Below are 16,695 nucleotides of genomic sequence, written 5' to 3' on the forward strand. Positions count from 1 at the left end.
CTTGTATTTTTGTCTTAATTCGCAAAATAGTTAAGTATTCTTACTTTTAGGAGTCTTTATGCCCTACTTGTAAAGCTTTTTCCATATAGAAGTACGATCGGACTTAGAGTCAAACCGGTATATTTTTCGCTAGCCTGAGTTAGTGAAGGTTTATCGATATCACTATTTCTAGCTCTTGATAGAAGTGTAGTTAGAGATTCACCTCGCCCATTATTCATTCTACAAGTAAGTGGATCCTTACTTGAATGTTAAGAAGAAAGGATATTAGTAACACCCTATTTATAAATCTCTCAACTTCTTTCTTACCTTGAGTTGATCCAAGGAACGGTGAGAAGGGGGAGCCTTCCCTTTAAGGTAGGAGACACTCTTTTTCACACACTGTGGCTGTTCATCAACCCAACATTCTATATTGCTCGCAGTAAATTAGGTATGACTGCCATATTCGTTCGACTTAGACTTTGCACACTTAACCACGTCATCGAGACATAGTCTGCAACATGTCCTTAACTGCACATCACTAGACAATCAAACCATTGTTTGCACCAGTAAGATCTCTGGCTGCTATTCTCCTAGTCTTTACAGAAACAATACTACGTTGACATCAATAACAAACATAGTCATGAACGCAACATGTCAATACTATCGAATACTAAGGATACTCCACCAATGTAGTATCATCAGCATTCATGCTAACACATTGTAACTATCATCTAGTAGAGGTACTTCTATATTATTTGCAAGTTAAGGTGGTTTGAAATGTTTTTCAGATAGAACAACTATAGCATGAAATGATATTGAGTTTCTCATTGGTTACCATCTTTAAATTGGTTTCATGACTGCTTTAATGCCGTCTTTCATTTTCCTCTTAGGTTTTTGTTTGTGTTTGAGATCTGGCTATTTGCATTCGTATTCAATAATATTGGAAACAGTCAAATGCTTAATTTCTAGCTAATATTTATTTTCTTTTTTTAGGTGGGCAAGTTGTTAGAAAGAGTGGAATCTACTTTTACAAAGTACTTCACAAATGGAAATCATCGTAATGCAATGCAAGTACTAAGGCCATTGAGGAAAAGAGAAAAACATAGAGTTACCTTTTTAATTGGTGAGTTTATGATGCTAGCTTGCTAGGATATGAATCTAGACAATGTATAGAAAGTTGCATTTTTTACTTTTATGTTAATTGATAAACTTCACTTTGATTGTTTAAGAAATCTTGCATACAAAGAACAAGTAAAAAACAAATAATGATTTAAATTAGGGAGATCAGCTTCTCACGATGATTCATTTGACATTCTCCTTGACTGGTAATTCCTCAAACTAGAACAGTTGAGTTGTTTGTTCTTCCCCTCAATAGTTTTCTTCCCATAAATTACTTCTTTTGGTAATAGAGATCACAGTTTACAAACTGACTGTAAATACTTGTGACTTTTTTCCAGTTGGATTTTCACTGGGTTATCTTGCAACTCAGTAGCATGCAAGAAAAAAGGGTTGAAAACACTGAAAATTAAATTTATCAGATTTCAACAGTCCATTTGAATTTTAAATGCGTGAATTTCTGGTTTTTTAATTGATGATGGATCACGGAGTGTGATCCGAATTATTGATGCCAAAAATACATAGACAATCAACACCAGAAGTTCATTTATTTAAAACACTATAAGCACCTAAGAACATTGTACAAATTGGTATCTTTGCTGGCCCGGCATGCTCTAAAATTATGCCCTTAAATTGCATCTATACTAAAAAGTATACTCATAAAAAAGTTGATGAAAAACACAAAAATATTGAGAGGGGAAGGGGGTGAATCAATATTTCAAAAGTTCAAAACAAAAATAGCTTAAGGGGAAGCAAAGAAGAGATGAACGCACAAGATTATCTCGTGAAAACCCTTTTGGGTAAAAGCCACGTTATCACTATTCTTCAAAAATTGGGCTGCTACTCAGTACAAACAGAGATTCAACTCTTCTTACAGCAACAAGATATAGGTAATGATCTAAAATATAGTGAGCTACAACTCACTCACACTTCGTTGAGGCTACAACCTTTTACACAACAAGGATTTGAAATAGGAGAGCTAAACTTCATTAAAGAACTCTAACGGTTTTGTTAACATTGATACTTCAACACCTTGAGAAGTCAAATTAGCTTCTGTAGCATATGCAGTGCTCTCTGTTCAACTGAAATTCTGTTTTAAAAGACTTGTCTAGGATCAGTAATAATATCCAGAATCTTGTGTGTATTCTGTTACTTATTTTTCACCCACAGGCTCAGATAGGTAGAGTCATACTTGCTATAGAGTGGTCATTCCAAAAATCTAATTGTCTTATGCTGTAATACAAAAACATTTACTTTGATCCCAGTCATGCATAGATTTTATATTTTATGAAGAAAAGAGAGAGCAACATGATATAAACTGGTATTCCATCAACTATCCTTTTCTGAAAATAAAAATCCTATTAATCAGAGTATTCAAATGCTTCACACAAACCGTGAAACTAGCTACAGAAAATAGAACAATGTTTGAATACACAATATGAATACATGTGCAAAGAATGAAAAGAGCTATGAGAGTAATGGGGCCAGTCATTGCCTAAATGATTGGCAAAGTTGCTGATGTTTGACTTTGTGCGCTCCAGCTTTTCTGCTTTCCCATTTTCTAAAGCTGAATACCTTGCAATCACACAAGAATATGGTTAGATCTGGGGATCTAAGCAATGACCAGCCTGTCATGAAATACCTTATAACAAATGTCCATGTTATCCAAAATCCAAAACACTGTTCCATTTTCCTAACTAGTTTGTGTAATGTGCAGGAAAAGTGAATTAACAACATGTGGATGTAAAATATGGCTCCCACAAAGGTTTGAGCAGCGTGTCGTTGATCAAGAGATAGTAGATAAAACAAGATTCAATGAGCTTTAATAAAAACAGATGGTGCTATTCAGAGTTCATGTATTATCTCAAAATCATGCCAACACTGGATCAACAATCATGTTCCTTACCACAAAATGATAGAAAGCACAGTTTTGTACAAAAAAAGGAGCAATTATGTGATTATTTTCTAAGATCCATATGCACACAATCAGCATGATAGTATTTATGCAAGCAAGAATTATGATGAGATCCAATGATTGCAATAGTATGATTCCAAACAAAAATGATATTCATTATTTGTAGCTGCTGTTATAATAGCTGAAAGTATTGAATGTACTTGCAAGAGGTGTACTTTTTCCAAACAGTTTTATCGAACATTGTGAATGGCAAGTTGTGTTTTACAGGAAAGGAGAGTTGTTCTCAATGTTTAGTTTTCTTATGCTGTAATCTTGATTGGTGTAAATCTCAATTTTATAAGTTTTGATAATGCAGACGTTAAGATATTGTTATTTAGTTTATTGATGATATGTATTAAAAACAGAATATATCTCTGATTATTTTATGTATTATGATCTGCAAGTGTGAGAGTACGATTTCCACTGTGATTTATCTACTTCAGACTGCAGATCATAATATATATATGTAGAAGAAATGGCACAGTGAGAAGAGGTGATGAAGAGTCACATATCAAAATATAACCCAACAATTCTGAATCGGGTCACGATGGTTTGAAACGAAAAGTAATATTGGTTAATATTCTTTTGTCAACGCTTCGATGGTAAGCATGCATTACAATATGTAATCTGCTGTTATTAAGTAAGTTTTATTTGCCATTGACAGTATATAATAATACTGGTCTGTTTACCGTATAGGTAAAGAAATCAACGCATATAGACAATGACAATAATAGTAGAATAATATTCGCAATAGTAAGTGAATGATGCTTTACAATGATCCTAGACGGGATGTAAATACTACCGCTGAACCTTCCCGAAGGAGTCCGTCGGCCACAACATTACATTTGCTACAAACTATTTACCCGTCGGCTACAAAATACAGAAACACCGCCGGACCGTCGGCTACAGAATACAGAAATACCGCCGGACATCACCTCGTCGGCTACAGAATACAAAACACCGCCGGACATCACCCCGTTGGCTACAGAAACACCGCCGGACCCATCCAGTCGGCTAACACCATCCCCCCCAAAAAGAAAAGTTGTCTCCTAATGACTGACAAAATATCTGAGACAAATTAACAAACAAAGTACATTAACAGAGTGACTACAACAAGAGAAATCTGCTTTTGACACATCACTGTCACCTTCGTCCTGTGCCTCTAGCCTCTGCTAACACAACACTGCCTCCTTGATGAAGCTGACCTTGATAGCCACCTGTGCTGCTTTCTCTACTTCCAACACCTGGGTATCTCGAGCCAAGTGTCGCTGCACTGCCTCCAACTGGATGATTAGCTCCTCCCGAGCTCTCTACGCATCCACCAAGACAGCCTCACAGCCAACACCTGCTTCCACTGCTTCTGGTACACAGAAAGTCCATGCCTGCAGCAATTTCAACTCTTCTCAACTGGTCAGACTCCCACAACTGATATCCGCAACGACTAGGGGTCCAGGGGGCAATGCCCCCGGCAGGGTCGAGGGGCAGCGCCCCCACGGGGTCCTGGGGCAGACCAAATTAGCACTTCGCAACCCACACAGAAATGCATGGAACTCACCATTTCTGTCATTTTCTGTCGATTCTGCACTCTTTCTGGCAACCACAGATGCGTCCCCTTTCCTTTGGCATCATCTGTAACTCATTCTGAACAACTTGAGTCTGTCGTCGTGTTTTTTTTTTTTTTTTTTAGCAACCCCTCTCTTCTGTTTGTCTGTTACTGTTTCGCCAGTTTGTCACGACACACAGAATCGATTCTCCCCAGGCCTCCGTTCGAATGACTCAGGGAGGTAATAGAAAAAACTTCATCTCATATTGGCTATTGGCTTGATGTGCACGGAATAATGTCCGCCAATCCCTAACAGAAAACACTTGACACTGCCTTTGCAGTCTTCATAAATTAAGTTTTAAGCTCGACTCTGTCTCTTCTTAATGCACAGGAATGTTGTTCTCCAATTGCAACCCGCGGAAGAGTCTTAAGACGGCGAAGTTCTTTTTTTTATATGCTCGCGGTCTTTTCCCTTACCGTCTGAGGCTTCTTAAAATTTTTTCGGAATTGATTGTAAATCCACGGGCTATCTTTGGCGGAGGATGTGAAATTTTTTTTTGTGCCCACGGACAGCTGCCCGCAGGGCTTATAACCACCCGCGGACAGACTGTCCGCGGGGACCATCTGCGGCTTTCTCTGCTTGCGGACAACCTGTCTGCGGGACTTTCAGTGCCCGCGGACAGGCAGTTGTCCGCGAGGCCCTTGTTTTTTTCTAATTTTTTTTAAAAAAAAAATTCGAATACATCAAATAACAAGGGTACCTTCGGACGACGTCGCCGCCAAAGTGCTGTAATGACGACGATGCAGGATTCAATGATGGCGAGAACTTTCTTGCACAATATGGTTTCAACTTGTATCTGTTAACTGACTGAGCTATCTCTTGTCCATCCAAGGTTGCTAGTTTGATTGCCCCATTGTCACCGACCTTCCGAATCTGATATGGTCCAACCCCTCTGCCCTTAAACTTTTCGACTTTGATTTCATTCTGACCGTCGTATGGCTTACGTTTTTTCTGTGCCACCTCTGTTGCCCAATGTGCCTGCAGTTATCGCGCAACTGGATTATTTCCTTGCTGTCGGTGCCCTTCCACTAATTTTATGCTGCAGTGTAACCTTTTCTTTCCGTGCGGTCCATTCACCATGTACCGGACAGTGGGATCTTTCGTTTTTCTGTGTTCAGACTGTATGTTCTTCCCCACAGCTTCAGCCATGGCAGCTTTTCCTTCTTCCGCTTCCTTGCATTCCTCCAGACATTCATTTTCCTGTGTTTTGTCACGTTCGTCGACCGTTAACATATTGCAACTCGGAAATAGTTCATAGTCTTCTATTTGCCAGTGGAACAGGCCATTCACCAAGTCCAGGTCATCATCATTCGATCCTTCGTCAAGTCTCAATACTCCTTTGTCTGGTTCCATTCTCCTCTTTGCTTCATTGTCACTTTCGCCGTCACTTTCTGAATCTGACGATGCTGCCTCCTCGCCGACCATTTGTGTGTGCAGGTCAATTGTGAATCTTTTGCCTCCGCCCTCCATTGATAGGGTATTTCGTTTCCAATCATACTTTACTTTTGCTTGCACCAACCAATCTCGTCCCAGAATAGCATCATATCCTTTTCTTTTCAATGGAATAACCACAAAATCCAATAAAAATGGTTGCGTACCAATAGTTACCGTTTGCGCTCTTAAGGTTCCCAACGGTTTGATCCCGTGCTGGTCCGCCGTGAGCAACTGGAATGTAGGTGGCCACAGCGTCGACTTTTCCAACTTCTTCCAGGTATCTTCCGGTAAGACATTCACGCCGGACCCTCCGTCAACAATTGTCTCTGTCAAAATATTTTCCAAAATCTCCATCTCGACGATCGTCGGATGCTGTTCGGAGGTGAGTGCCAGCAGCATTGGGTCTGTTGTCATCACTTCCCTACTATTCCTTCCTATGTCCTCCGGTACTTTCGAAAATGGTGTATGATTCAGAATGGCCGTCCGTAACTAGGGCATTGTGAGAAGGAGGTCACTTATCTTGACTGGTATCTCCATTTGTAAGATCTGTCGTATAATGTTTTGTTCTGCGAAGTTCCTTGCCAAGGTGCCGGTAATGTCCTTCAACTAAGATGTCCCTGCCGACGATGCCTTTGCAATTTTCGCCTGCGCTTCCCCCATTTTTTTCTTTTCCTCCGCTTGCCTCTATGTAATTGCCAGAACCTCCTCTACATCCGTGCCAACAATGATCAAGTTTACTCCAGCCTTTGGACACTTGGAATCTTCGTGATTGCCGGGTCCGCACCATCTGCATAATAATTTCGGTGTGTTTGCTGTTGTACAATCCCGTGCAAAATGACCCCACAAATTACACGCTCAGCATTGAACGATCGGTCGTCCGTTTGCATCATACTGAGTTTGACTTCGGCTCCCATTATTATTGTTATTGTTTGCATTGTTATTTTGCCCTCTGTTATTATTCCTGTATCCTCCGGATGTAGCACCAGCGATATTCGTGTTTCCGCTACTACCTGACGGGGAAGCCTCCTGTGTGAGAAACACCTGCGGAGATCCTCTTGTCTTCATGTTAAAGGGGCAGTCTTTTGTTGAATGTCCCATGATTTGATAGATGTCACAGAATTGGTTCTTCGGACACGATCCTTTAGTATAACCCTCGGTCTTACATTCCGTGCATCACAATTCACTACCTTATGGCTCTTTTTGCATATTTTTAAACTCCATCATTCAAACCATATCCTTCTGTAAGGCAGGAACCTTTTTGCTACTACCTTCGTCGTCGCCGCTATCATCTCTAGCAGATTTGTCATCATCAGAGTCAGAGGAGCTATTTTTCTTCTTCTTTGTCTTCTGCGCACTTTCAAGGTCCAGTGCTCTGTTATAAGCATCGACATATGACAATGGTGGTACAATTTTTATTTTCATCCGCAACTGTGAGCGTAGGCCGTCCACAAACCACCTTTTCTGCAATCCTTCTGTTGGCTTGCTTTCCATTTTGTTTATTAAGTCTTTTAATATCCTGGCGTAGACACAGACAGTTTCGTGCTTCCCTTGCTTGGTATTGAAAATTTTCGCTACGATTTCATTATCATCCTGCAAGAGTTTAAATTCTGCCAAGAACTCCTTTTTAATGTTATCCCATGTATCCAGCTTCTGCGGATCTATATCCGAAAACCAATCAATCGCGACACCCCGTAGGGTTGCCGAAAATTGCTTGACCCATTCGTCGGCATCTGTGATTCCATTTGCCCGCCAAATCATCTCGCATGTCTTACAATGTCGGAGGGGGTCGGCTGTACCATCGCCTTCAAATTTCGGCAACTTTTCTTTGGGTCCCACCATAACACTGGAGGCCTGCACTCCTACACTGGTCGGCACTCCCACACCAGCTGTCGGCACTCCCACACTGGCAGTCTGAACTCCCGCACTGGAGTTGTCGATAGCTGCGAACCTTGGTGAAGACGAAGGATCCTCCGAAATTGTTTCCTGCGGAAGTCTATCCTGGACGAAGAGGTCACTCTACGCTCGTGCTCCGTCAGCACTGCGAGCCGTGCAAGTTGATGCTCTTCCGTCTGAATTTTCTTCCCTCGGCGAACACAAATTCAAGAACTCCTCCCGTGCTTCTTCCACCAATTCCACCCGCTGCCGAGTCTCCTCCAACAATTCCTTCGCACTTCGGTTTCCGTCGGCAATCTTCTAGAATCTCCATCGGTGTTCGGCTTGCTGTGTCAGAATTAAATTCTCTTGCGCAATACGGATTCCATCTTTTCCCTTCGCCTTATTCCGATCCTTGTTAAGCTGATTTGGCATTAATCTTCATTCCTCCCACCTTTCAGATTCATAAGGCAACGACGCCAAATGTTTACCGTACAGGTAAAGAAATCAACGCATACAGACAATGACAATAATAGCAGAATAATATTCGCAATAGTAAGTGAATGATGGTTTACAATGATCCCAGATGGGATATAAATACTACCGCCGAACCTTCCCGAAGGAGTCCGTCGGCCACAACATTACATCCGCTACAAACTATTTACCCGTCGGCTATAGAATACAGAAACATTGCTGGACCGTCGGCTACAGAATACAGAAACACCGCCGGACATCACCCCGTCGGCTATAGAATACAAAACACCGCCGGACATCACCCTGTTGGCTATAGAAACACCGCTGGACCCATCCAGTTGGCTAACACCTCGTCGGCTACAGAATACAAAACACCACCGGACATCACCCCGTCGGCTACAGAAACGCCGCTGGACCCATCCAGTCGGCTAACATGGTCTACGTGTGCATTATATGTTATCGGCAGAATGAAATCATGTGCTATCGCCAGTATAAAATAATCATCAGTAGTATAAACTGATTTACATTACATTATATAAATGTTTAGTTTAATCTTGAGTATATATATATGTGTGTGTGTGTGTAATATATATATATATATACACACATACAATTATTGTAATCAATTATGCAAAATTTATTTGAGGATAATCATGAAAATTTCAGATTCAATTTCACACATGCTAACATTCTTAACACTCCCTCTTTAGCAAGGGAAATTGAAATAAGTTTAACTTACACAATAAGATGTAATCATCATTATGTTCTAAACTAAGAGAGAGAGAAAGAAGAAGGAAAACATAATGGATTTTAATGGTCTCCAGCTATCGCCCAAAAGACCCATGAAGGTTATCAATGTGTCTGGCAGGATCCAGCCCAAAAGATAACAACAATTTCAACCATTGTTTGAAAATAGATCAACTAAAATAAAGTTGTCACTTTATCATAGGATTAGAACACATGAAAGTTCGTCACCTTTCTCAAGAAAAGTTGTCACTTTTCACAATACAAGCTTGCAAGCAAAAAAGAAGAAAAATAATTTGTATTCATGAATAATAAATACATTTACAATAATATCATACCAAGTTTTTCTCAGAAGTACACAATTTTCAACTTCGCAAGAGGTTTGGTGAAAATATCAGCATTTTGTTCATTTGTATTGATATAACTTAATTTAATGACATCTCTACCGACCATGTCTCTTATGTAGTGAAAGGGAGTCTCAATATGCTTTGATCGATTGTGGAAAACTGGATTTTCTGATAGCTTGATGCAACTTTGATTATCACAATGAATCACAGTTGGTTTTGGAGGTTTTCCAAATAGCCCAAATAGGAGTTTTCTTAACCACACTGCTTCATGTGCTCCCATGGAAGCGGCTACATACTCAACTTTGATAGAACTCAAGGCAACAATTGGTTGTTTTCTGTTGAACCAAGATATCATCGCTGACCAAGACTGAAGCAACAATTTGTAGTGCTTTTACGGTTAGAGGAACAACCTGCCCAATCTGAGTCAGTTTATCCTTCCAAATTTATCTCAACATTTTCATACTTCAATCCAAAACCAATAGATCCTCGTAAATATCTTAATATATGTTTTGCAGCCATAAGATGGATCTTCTTAGGTTTACACATAAAATGACTAAGGATATTTGTAGCATAGCATATTTGGGGTCTAGAATTCACAAGATGCATAAGAGATCCAATTATTTGTCTAAAGAGAGTAGGATCAATGTCCTCAGATTTTGATGCTTCTTCTTTTAGCTTGTGTAAGTTTGTTTCCATTGGAGTAGATAAGGGCTTACTATCCATTCCAAATCTGGTCAGAATATCTTGAGTGTACTTTCTTTGATGTAAGAAAATGTAGTCTTCTTTCTAATTAACTTCTAATCCCAAGAAGTAGTGTAGTAACCCTAAATCTTTCATTTCAAATTCAGCTATTAGATCTTGCTTACATTTTTCAATTAATTTATTATCACTTGTTATTTACAAGTTGTCCACATATAGAACAAGTATTACCATTTCATCATTTGTGGTTTTGAAGTATATGTTAGAGTCGGCTTCATTTTTTGAGTATCCAAGTTTGGAAAGGTAGTTATCTATCCTTTCATACCAGGCTCGAGGAGCCTGTTTGAGACCATATAGTGCTTTCTTGAGTTTACATACATATAAATTTTTATCTTTTATGGTGAACTCTTCAGGTTGTTCTATGTAGACTTCTTCATTAATGACCCCATTTAGGAAAGCAATTTTTACATCCATTTGATGAATTTTCCATCCTTTTGATGCTGCAATTGCGATTATTGTTCTTACAGAAGTGTAACGAGCTATTGGAGCAAAAATTTCTTCATAGTCAATGCCAACTTTCTGGGAGAATCCTTGAGCAACAAATCTAGCTTTGTGTTTTTCAATACTTCCATCAGCGGTGTATTTGATTTTGTATAACCATTTTGAAGATACAACTGTCTTGTCTTTAGGCCTAGGTACAATATCCCAAACATCGTTTTGAATTATGGAATTGTATTCTTCTATCATGGCATCTTTCCACTCTTGTGACTTTAGGGCTTCTTCAGCTATAGATGGTTCGATTTTGTTTATCTTAGTTATAAGAGCAGTATAACATGATTGATTTCGAGTTCTCTTGTTTTCTTTTGAGATCTCATTTGGTTCCACATTGTTTTCTTCAAGCATCTTCCTTGCCCATAATGGTCTTTTCTTCCCATTAGTTATATCTGGTTGTCTCTCTTCAGGTGTATCCTCCCTCTGATTTTCAGTTTGTCTAATTTCTTCATCTGAGATTGGTTCATCTTCTATGCCGGTTGAAAGTTTTAAAGCAGAATCCTTTTCAAAAATTACATCTCTACTTATTTCAACTGATCTTTGTCCAAGAATGTAAATTCTATAACCCTTGGAATTTTCACAATATCCTATAAATATACCTCTCTTCATAGAAGGTTCAAGTTTAGTCCTCTTTTCTTTGGGTATGTGAATGTGTATTGGACATCCGAATATTCTAAGATGACTTAGATCTGGTTTGGTCCCAGAGAAGACTTCTTCAGGTGTGGTATTCTTTAGAAATGAATGTGGACATCTGTTTTGAATGTATACTGCAGTCTTAGAAGCTTCTGCCCAAAATGAGGCATGCATATTTTGATCATGTAACATAGCTTTTGCAGCTTCAATGATGGTTCTGTTTTTCCTTTCTGCGACTCCATTTTGTTGAGGATTATAAGGTACTGTATACTCCCTCTTAATCCCAACAGAATTACAAATTTTTGTGAAGATATTAGGTGTATATTCTCCTCCATTGTCTGATCTTAATATTTTAATCTTTTTACTTGTCTGATTTTCTACTAATGCTCTGAAGGTTTTGAATTTTGATAGAACTTCATTTGATTCTTTGACTTTCAAGAAATAGATCCAGGTCTTCCTAGAAAAATCATCAATGAAGGATATGTAATAAAGAAAACCTCCTAGAGAAGGTGTGGGCATGGGTCCACAAAGGTCTGAATGGACTAGTTCCAAAACTGATTTTGACTTATGTTCACTAGAGGGAAAATGTTATTTTATGATTTTCCCTAGAGCACACCCTTTGCAAGTTCCTCTATGAGATGAGTCTAGTTTAGGAGTACCAGAAGTTATCTTAGCTAAATTAGGAAGTGAACTAAACCCAATGTGCCCAAGTCGTCTATGCCATAATTCATTAATATTAGATGTTTCAAGAATAAGAGCTTGAGTTTGAATATTGCTTACTCTATATAATGTTCCAAATTTGGACCCTATGGTAATAGCATTTTTCATATTTGAGTTATTAGGCCAATATAGTACTTTGTCTTTGTTGAAGGTGACATGATATCCATCATCGGTTAGAATTGACATAGAAATTAGGTTACTTTTTATGCCTGGTACAAATTAGACATTTTTAAGATTAAGTGTAGTTCCATCTTTTAATTTTATAGAACATGTCCCAATACCCTTTATAGGATAGGTAGAATTGCCTCCAATTGTAACTCCTTCAGTGATATAAGTTCCAAATGTATCAATCATATCTCTGAATCTAGAGATGTGACAGGATGCACCACTGTCTACAATCCAAGCTTCTTTATTTGAATTTACTTCACTTGAAAGTGTGGAATAGTATAGTTGATTTTCATCTTCCTTTGTTTCAGCAAGGGAGCCTAGAATTTTCTCTCTTTCTGGATAGTTTCTGAAGTTGTGTCCTATTTTCTCACACTTAAAACACTTAACATGAGAATGATCTTTATTAAACTTCTTTTTATTATTATTATTAAATTTCCTTTTATTGAATTTCCTCTTTCTTTTGTTTGAGACAGTATGAAGAGCCTGATTTTCTCCCTCTTGATTTGAAGTGATCCCTCTAGAGATTAGCCTTGGTTCTTCTGCTATGCATTCATTTTTCAATTGATCAAAAGTAGAAATTGAAGGTCTGCTTACAACTTGTATGAAAGTATCCTAAGACATTGGAAGCCCTCTTAGAGCTATTAATGAGAGTTCTTGATCTTCGATTTTGTTTCCAATGGAAGATAATTGTTTCTTTGTTTTAGAAATTTTCTCAAAGTAAGAGTGAATGGAATCTCCTTTTTCCATTTTAGTATTCAGTAATTGGGATTTTAAGGTGATTAGTCTACTTGAGTTATTTATCTCAAATGTATATTTTATGGTCTTGAATACTTCATATGCACTTTTGATCTCTGATATTGAAGGAAGGATGTGATCTTTAACTGAATCAACAATGATTTTCCTTGCTTTATTATTACATCTTTTCCAGGTGAGTTTTTCGGTTTCATCTTGAGGTATTGGGATATCTTTTTCAGTGTATTCTTCAAGTTCTAGTTCTTCTAGAATCGTAATGATACGGGTTTTCCAAGAGAAGAAATTTGATGCACCTTCAAGTCTGTCTTCCACCCTGACATTATTTGCCATTATTTCTTCCTTCAAAAATTAAGATTTCTCTACCAATTTGGCTCTGATACCATGTAAAGCTTTCTCATGCTGTAATCTTGATTGGTGCAAATCTCAATTTTATAAGTCTTGATAATGCAGATGTTAAGATACTGTTATTTTAGTTTATTGATGATATGTATTAAAAACCAAATATATCTCTGATTATTTTATGTATTATGATCTACAAGTGTGAGAGTATGATTTCCACTATGATTTACCTACTTCACACTGCAGATCATAATATATATATGTAGAAGAAATGGCACAGTGAGAAGACGTGATCAAGAGTCATGTATCAAAATAAAACCCAACGATTCTGAATCAGGTCATGATGGTTTGAAACGAAAAGTAATATTGGTTAATATTCCTTTGTCAACGCTTCGGTGGTAAGCATGCATTACAATATGTAATCTGCGGATATTAAGTTTTATTTGCCATCGATAGTATATAATAATACTGGTCTACGTGTGCATTATATGTTACCGGCAGAATAAAATCATGTGCTATCGGCAGTATAAAATAATCATTAGTAGTATAAACTGATTTACATTACATTATTTAAATGTTTAGTTTAATCTTTAGTATATATATGTATGTAATATTATATATATATATACAATTACTGTAACCAGTTATGCAAAATTTATTTGAGGATAATCATGAAAATTACAGATTCAATTTCACACATGCTAACATTCTTAACACTCAAATAATAGTGCTGGAAGCAAATCTTACAGTGCTATTGAATACACTCCAACATATGTGTAGATCTAGAGAATATGTGAAAATATGAGTTTTGAGCATGAGGTATCCATCAAATCAAGCAATGTTTGAAATGGAGTAATTAGAAAGGGTTTTTAGAAGTAATCAATCATCAATAGCATTAACAATAAGGTTGTGTCAAAGGCTTTTGAAAAGTGTTTTGTAGCATTGAAAACATGCCATTCACATTCGAAGAGAGATCAAATGCTACTAGTGACAAGGCTAGTAGTTTTCTTTGGATCGGACATTGCCACAGGATGAGTCAATATTGTGATGCAGGAGCATCCAGAGGTATAAGGGCAATCCTGTGTCACCCAAAAAAAATGTACTTAGACTTAGTTTCTGTTTCATGTCTTTACATTTTTGGATACCCATTTGGGTCAAATAAAGGTTCCAACTCTCACAGTTCAACTATCAGTGTGCTAGAAAATCCCGAAAAAATAGGAGCATGCAATTTGGCCATCATTTTGGTGACCTAGAAAGTGTGAATTGGCCAGATGAATGTAATTGTGATTTAGAGCATTCCAGAAAAAGAATCAGGTCAAAAGGCCCCATGGTTTGAAAGTTATTGCAGTTTTTCGGGTTTTGGAGACCTCTTAAAAATGCTTCAAAGTTAGGTTAGGGGCATTAAATGACCTCGAAAAGGGCCAAAAAATGGGGGACAAGCGAAGCTCGTCCATAGGGCTATAGAGCGCTTCGGGAGCTTTTCGAAAATGTAAACGGTTCGTCAATCGGAGCTACGGTTCAAAAGTTATGCCTCTTAGAAGTTCGGTTACCGTTTCTGGATTCTTCTAGATTTGCACCGACTTCTAAGGCAGCTTCTGGAACCTTCTATTTGGTCGGTGGATGCCTACTAGGACTTTTTAGAATGTACTCCTAGTCCTTAACCCTCCGGGGTCTATTTAAGGAGATTTCTGGCATTGTAAAAGGCAATTCGGAGTGGAGTTTGAAAGGAGGTACTGAAAGGAGAAATTATCTCCAGATTTATGCTACTGTAAGCCCTTAGGGCATTTCTTGAAGTTTATTTTCTCTGTACTGTTTGTACTAGCTTATTTTCTCAGTTAATACAATTTCCCTTTTCTGTTGTGTCCCCATCAAGTGGTATCAGAGCGGATTTTCCTGCGTGTGTAGACAGAGCGCCGACTGTGAGGCAGTTTGCACCAGGACTGTGTGATTGTGGGTTCGAGTTAGAAGATGCCTCCATGAAGAGAGCATGGTGGAAGGGCCAAAGCTATTAATCCTGAGGAGGTTAGAGCCCTCCAAAGGCAAGTGCAGGCATTGCAAGAGGGGCTTCGTAGAGGAGCAAATGTTGCCGCAGGAGACAACAGTGAGGATGACAATGAAGAAGAAGTAATGGGACCAGAAGAGGAATTTGACGGGGAAGTTCTGAATCATGCAGAGGAAACGCTTTTTAGGGCCATTACTAAGTTTGGGAAAAGACCCACAATTGAAGTGGGTGTATTTTCAGGAAATCTGAAACCAGATGAGTTGATCGATTGGATCAATGAACTGGAAGAATACTTTGAGTATGAGGATATTAGGGACCCAGATAGGGTTAAGTTTGCAAAGGCCAAATTGAAAGGCCATGCCAAAATCTGGTGGCAAGAGGTTCAATTGGAAAGAAACAGAAGAGGAAAGGAGAAGATCACAAGATGGGATCGCATGGTGGACAAATTGAAGAAGCAGTTCATTCCTGTGGACTACGAGCTTGATTTGTTTAAGAAGATGCATGGGTTAAAGCAAGCAGGAAGATTAGTCCAAGAATATACAAAGGAATTTTACCGACTCTTGATTAGAGCGGGGCATGCAGAAGCAAATAAGGAGAAGGTTGCTCGTTATATCAGTGGGTTGCGACCTAGCATCCAGGAGGAATTAAGTCTGGTAAGAATGACCAGCGTTGAAGAGGCATACCAGTTTGACCTACGAGTTGAAGAGAAGCTAAATAAAAGGTTTGAAGGAAGACAAAGAGGGCGCAGTCAAGGAGGAAGGGGAAGCGGTAGATCATCTAGAGGCTGCAATGAAACCCAAAAGAAAAATGAAGATGTGGGTACTAGCAGGAACCAAAGGAATGAGGGTTTCAACCGCTCCCATGATCAAGACTTTGGAAATCAGAGAGGAAGAGGTAGAGGACATGGACAAGGAAGAGGAGGCTTCCGTGGTACCTGTTTCCATTGCAATGAAGAAGGTCATCGTGCTTTTGAATGCCCTCAACGACAAGGAAGGACAGATAGGAGAGCTGAGGGCCAAGCTAGGGTTGCTCATGTGGATGAGGATGCACAATCATCACATTCAGAGGATGCAGAAAGAGGAGAGACCTTGGTAAATAAAAGAGTCCTACTAAGTGGTGAGATTGAATCAGGACAACGGAGGAGTTTGTTCCGTACCAAATGCAAGTGTGAGGATAAATGTTGTGACGTGATCATTGATGGTGGTAGCACTGATAACTTGGTATCAGAAGAGATGGTCTCTAAGCTGAAGCTCAAGAGGGAGAAACATCCCAAGCCCTATCGGATTGCTTGGGTAAAAGATGATC

At 38.8% G+C, this 16,695-nt stretch overlaps 1 protein-coding gene across 1 annotated transcript in view; it reads left to right on the top strand.

The window, feature by feature from the left end:
- Window positions 1–16,695, top strand: part of LOC149537007 (phosphate transporter PHO1 homolog 10-like) — a 351,025-nt gene that overhangs the window by 97,358 nt on the left and 236,972 nt on the right. The window contains exon 6 of the mRNA XM_089806833.1: window positions 973–1,102. Coding sequence (XP_089662959.1) covers window positions 973–1,102 — 130 coding nt within the window. The remainder of the gene's footprint in view (window positions 1–972; window positions 1,103–16,695) is intronic.

The sequence above is a fragment of the Cupressus sempervirens genome, chromosome 10 (genome assembly GCF_028749045.1).
Source record: "Cupressus sempervirens isolate cs-2001-9-10 chromosome 10, ASM2874904v1, whole genome shotgun sequence".
NCBI classification, from domain to species: Eukaryota; Viridiplantae; Streptophyta; class Pinopsida; order Cupressales; family Cupressaceae; genus Cupressus; species Cupressus sempervirens.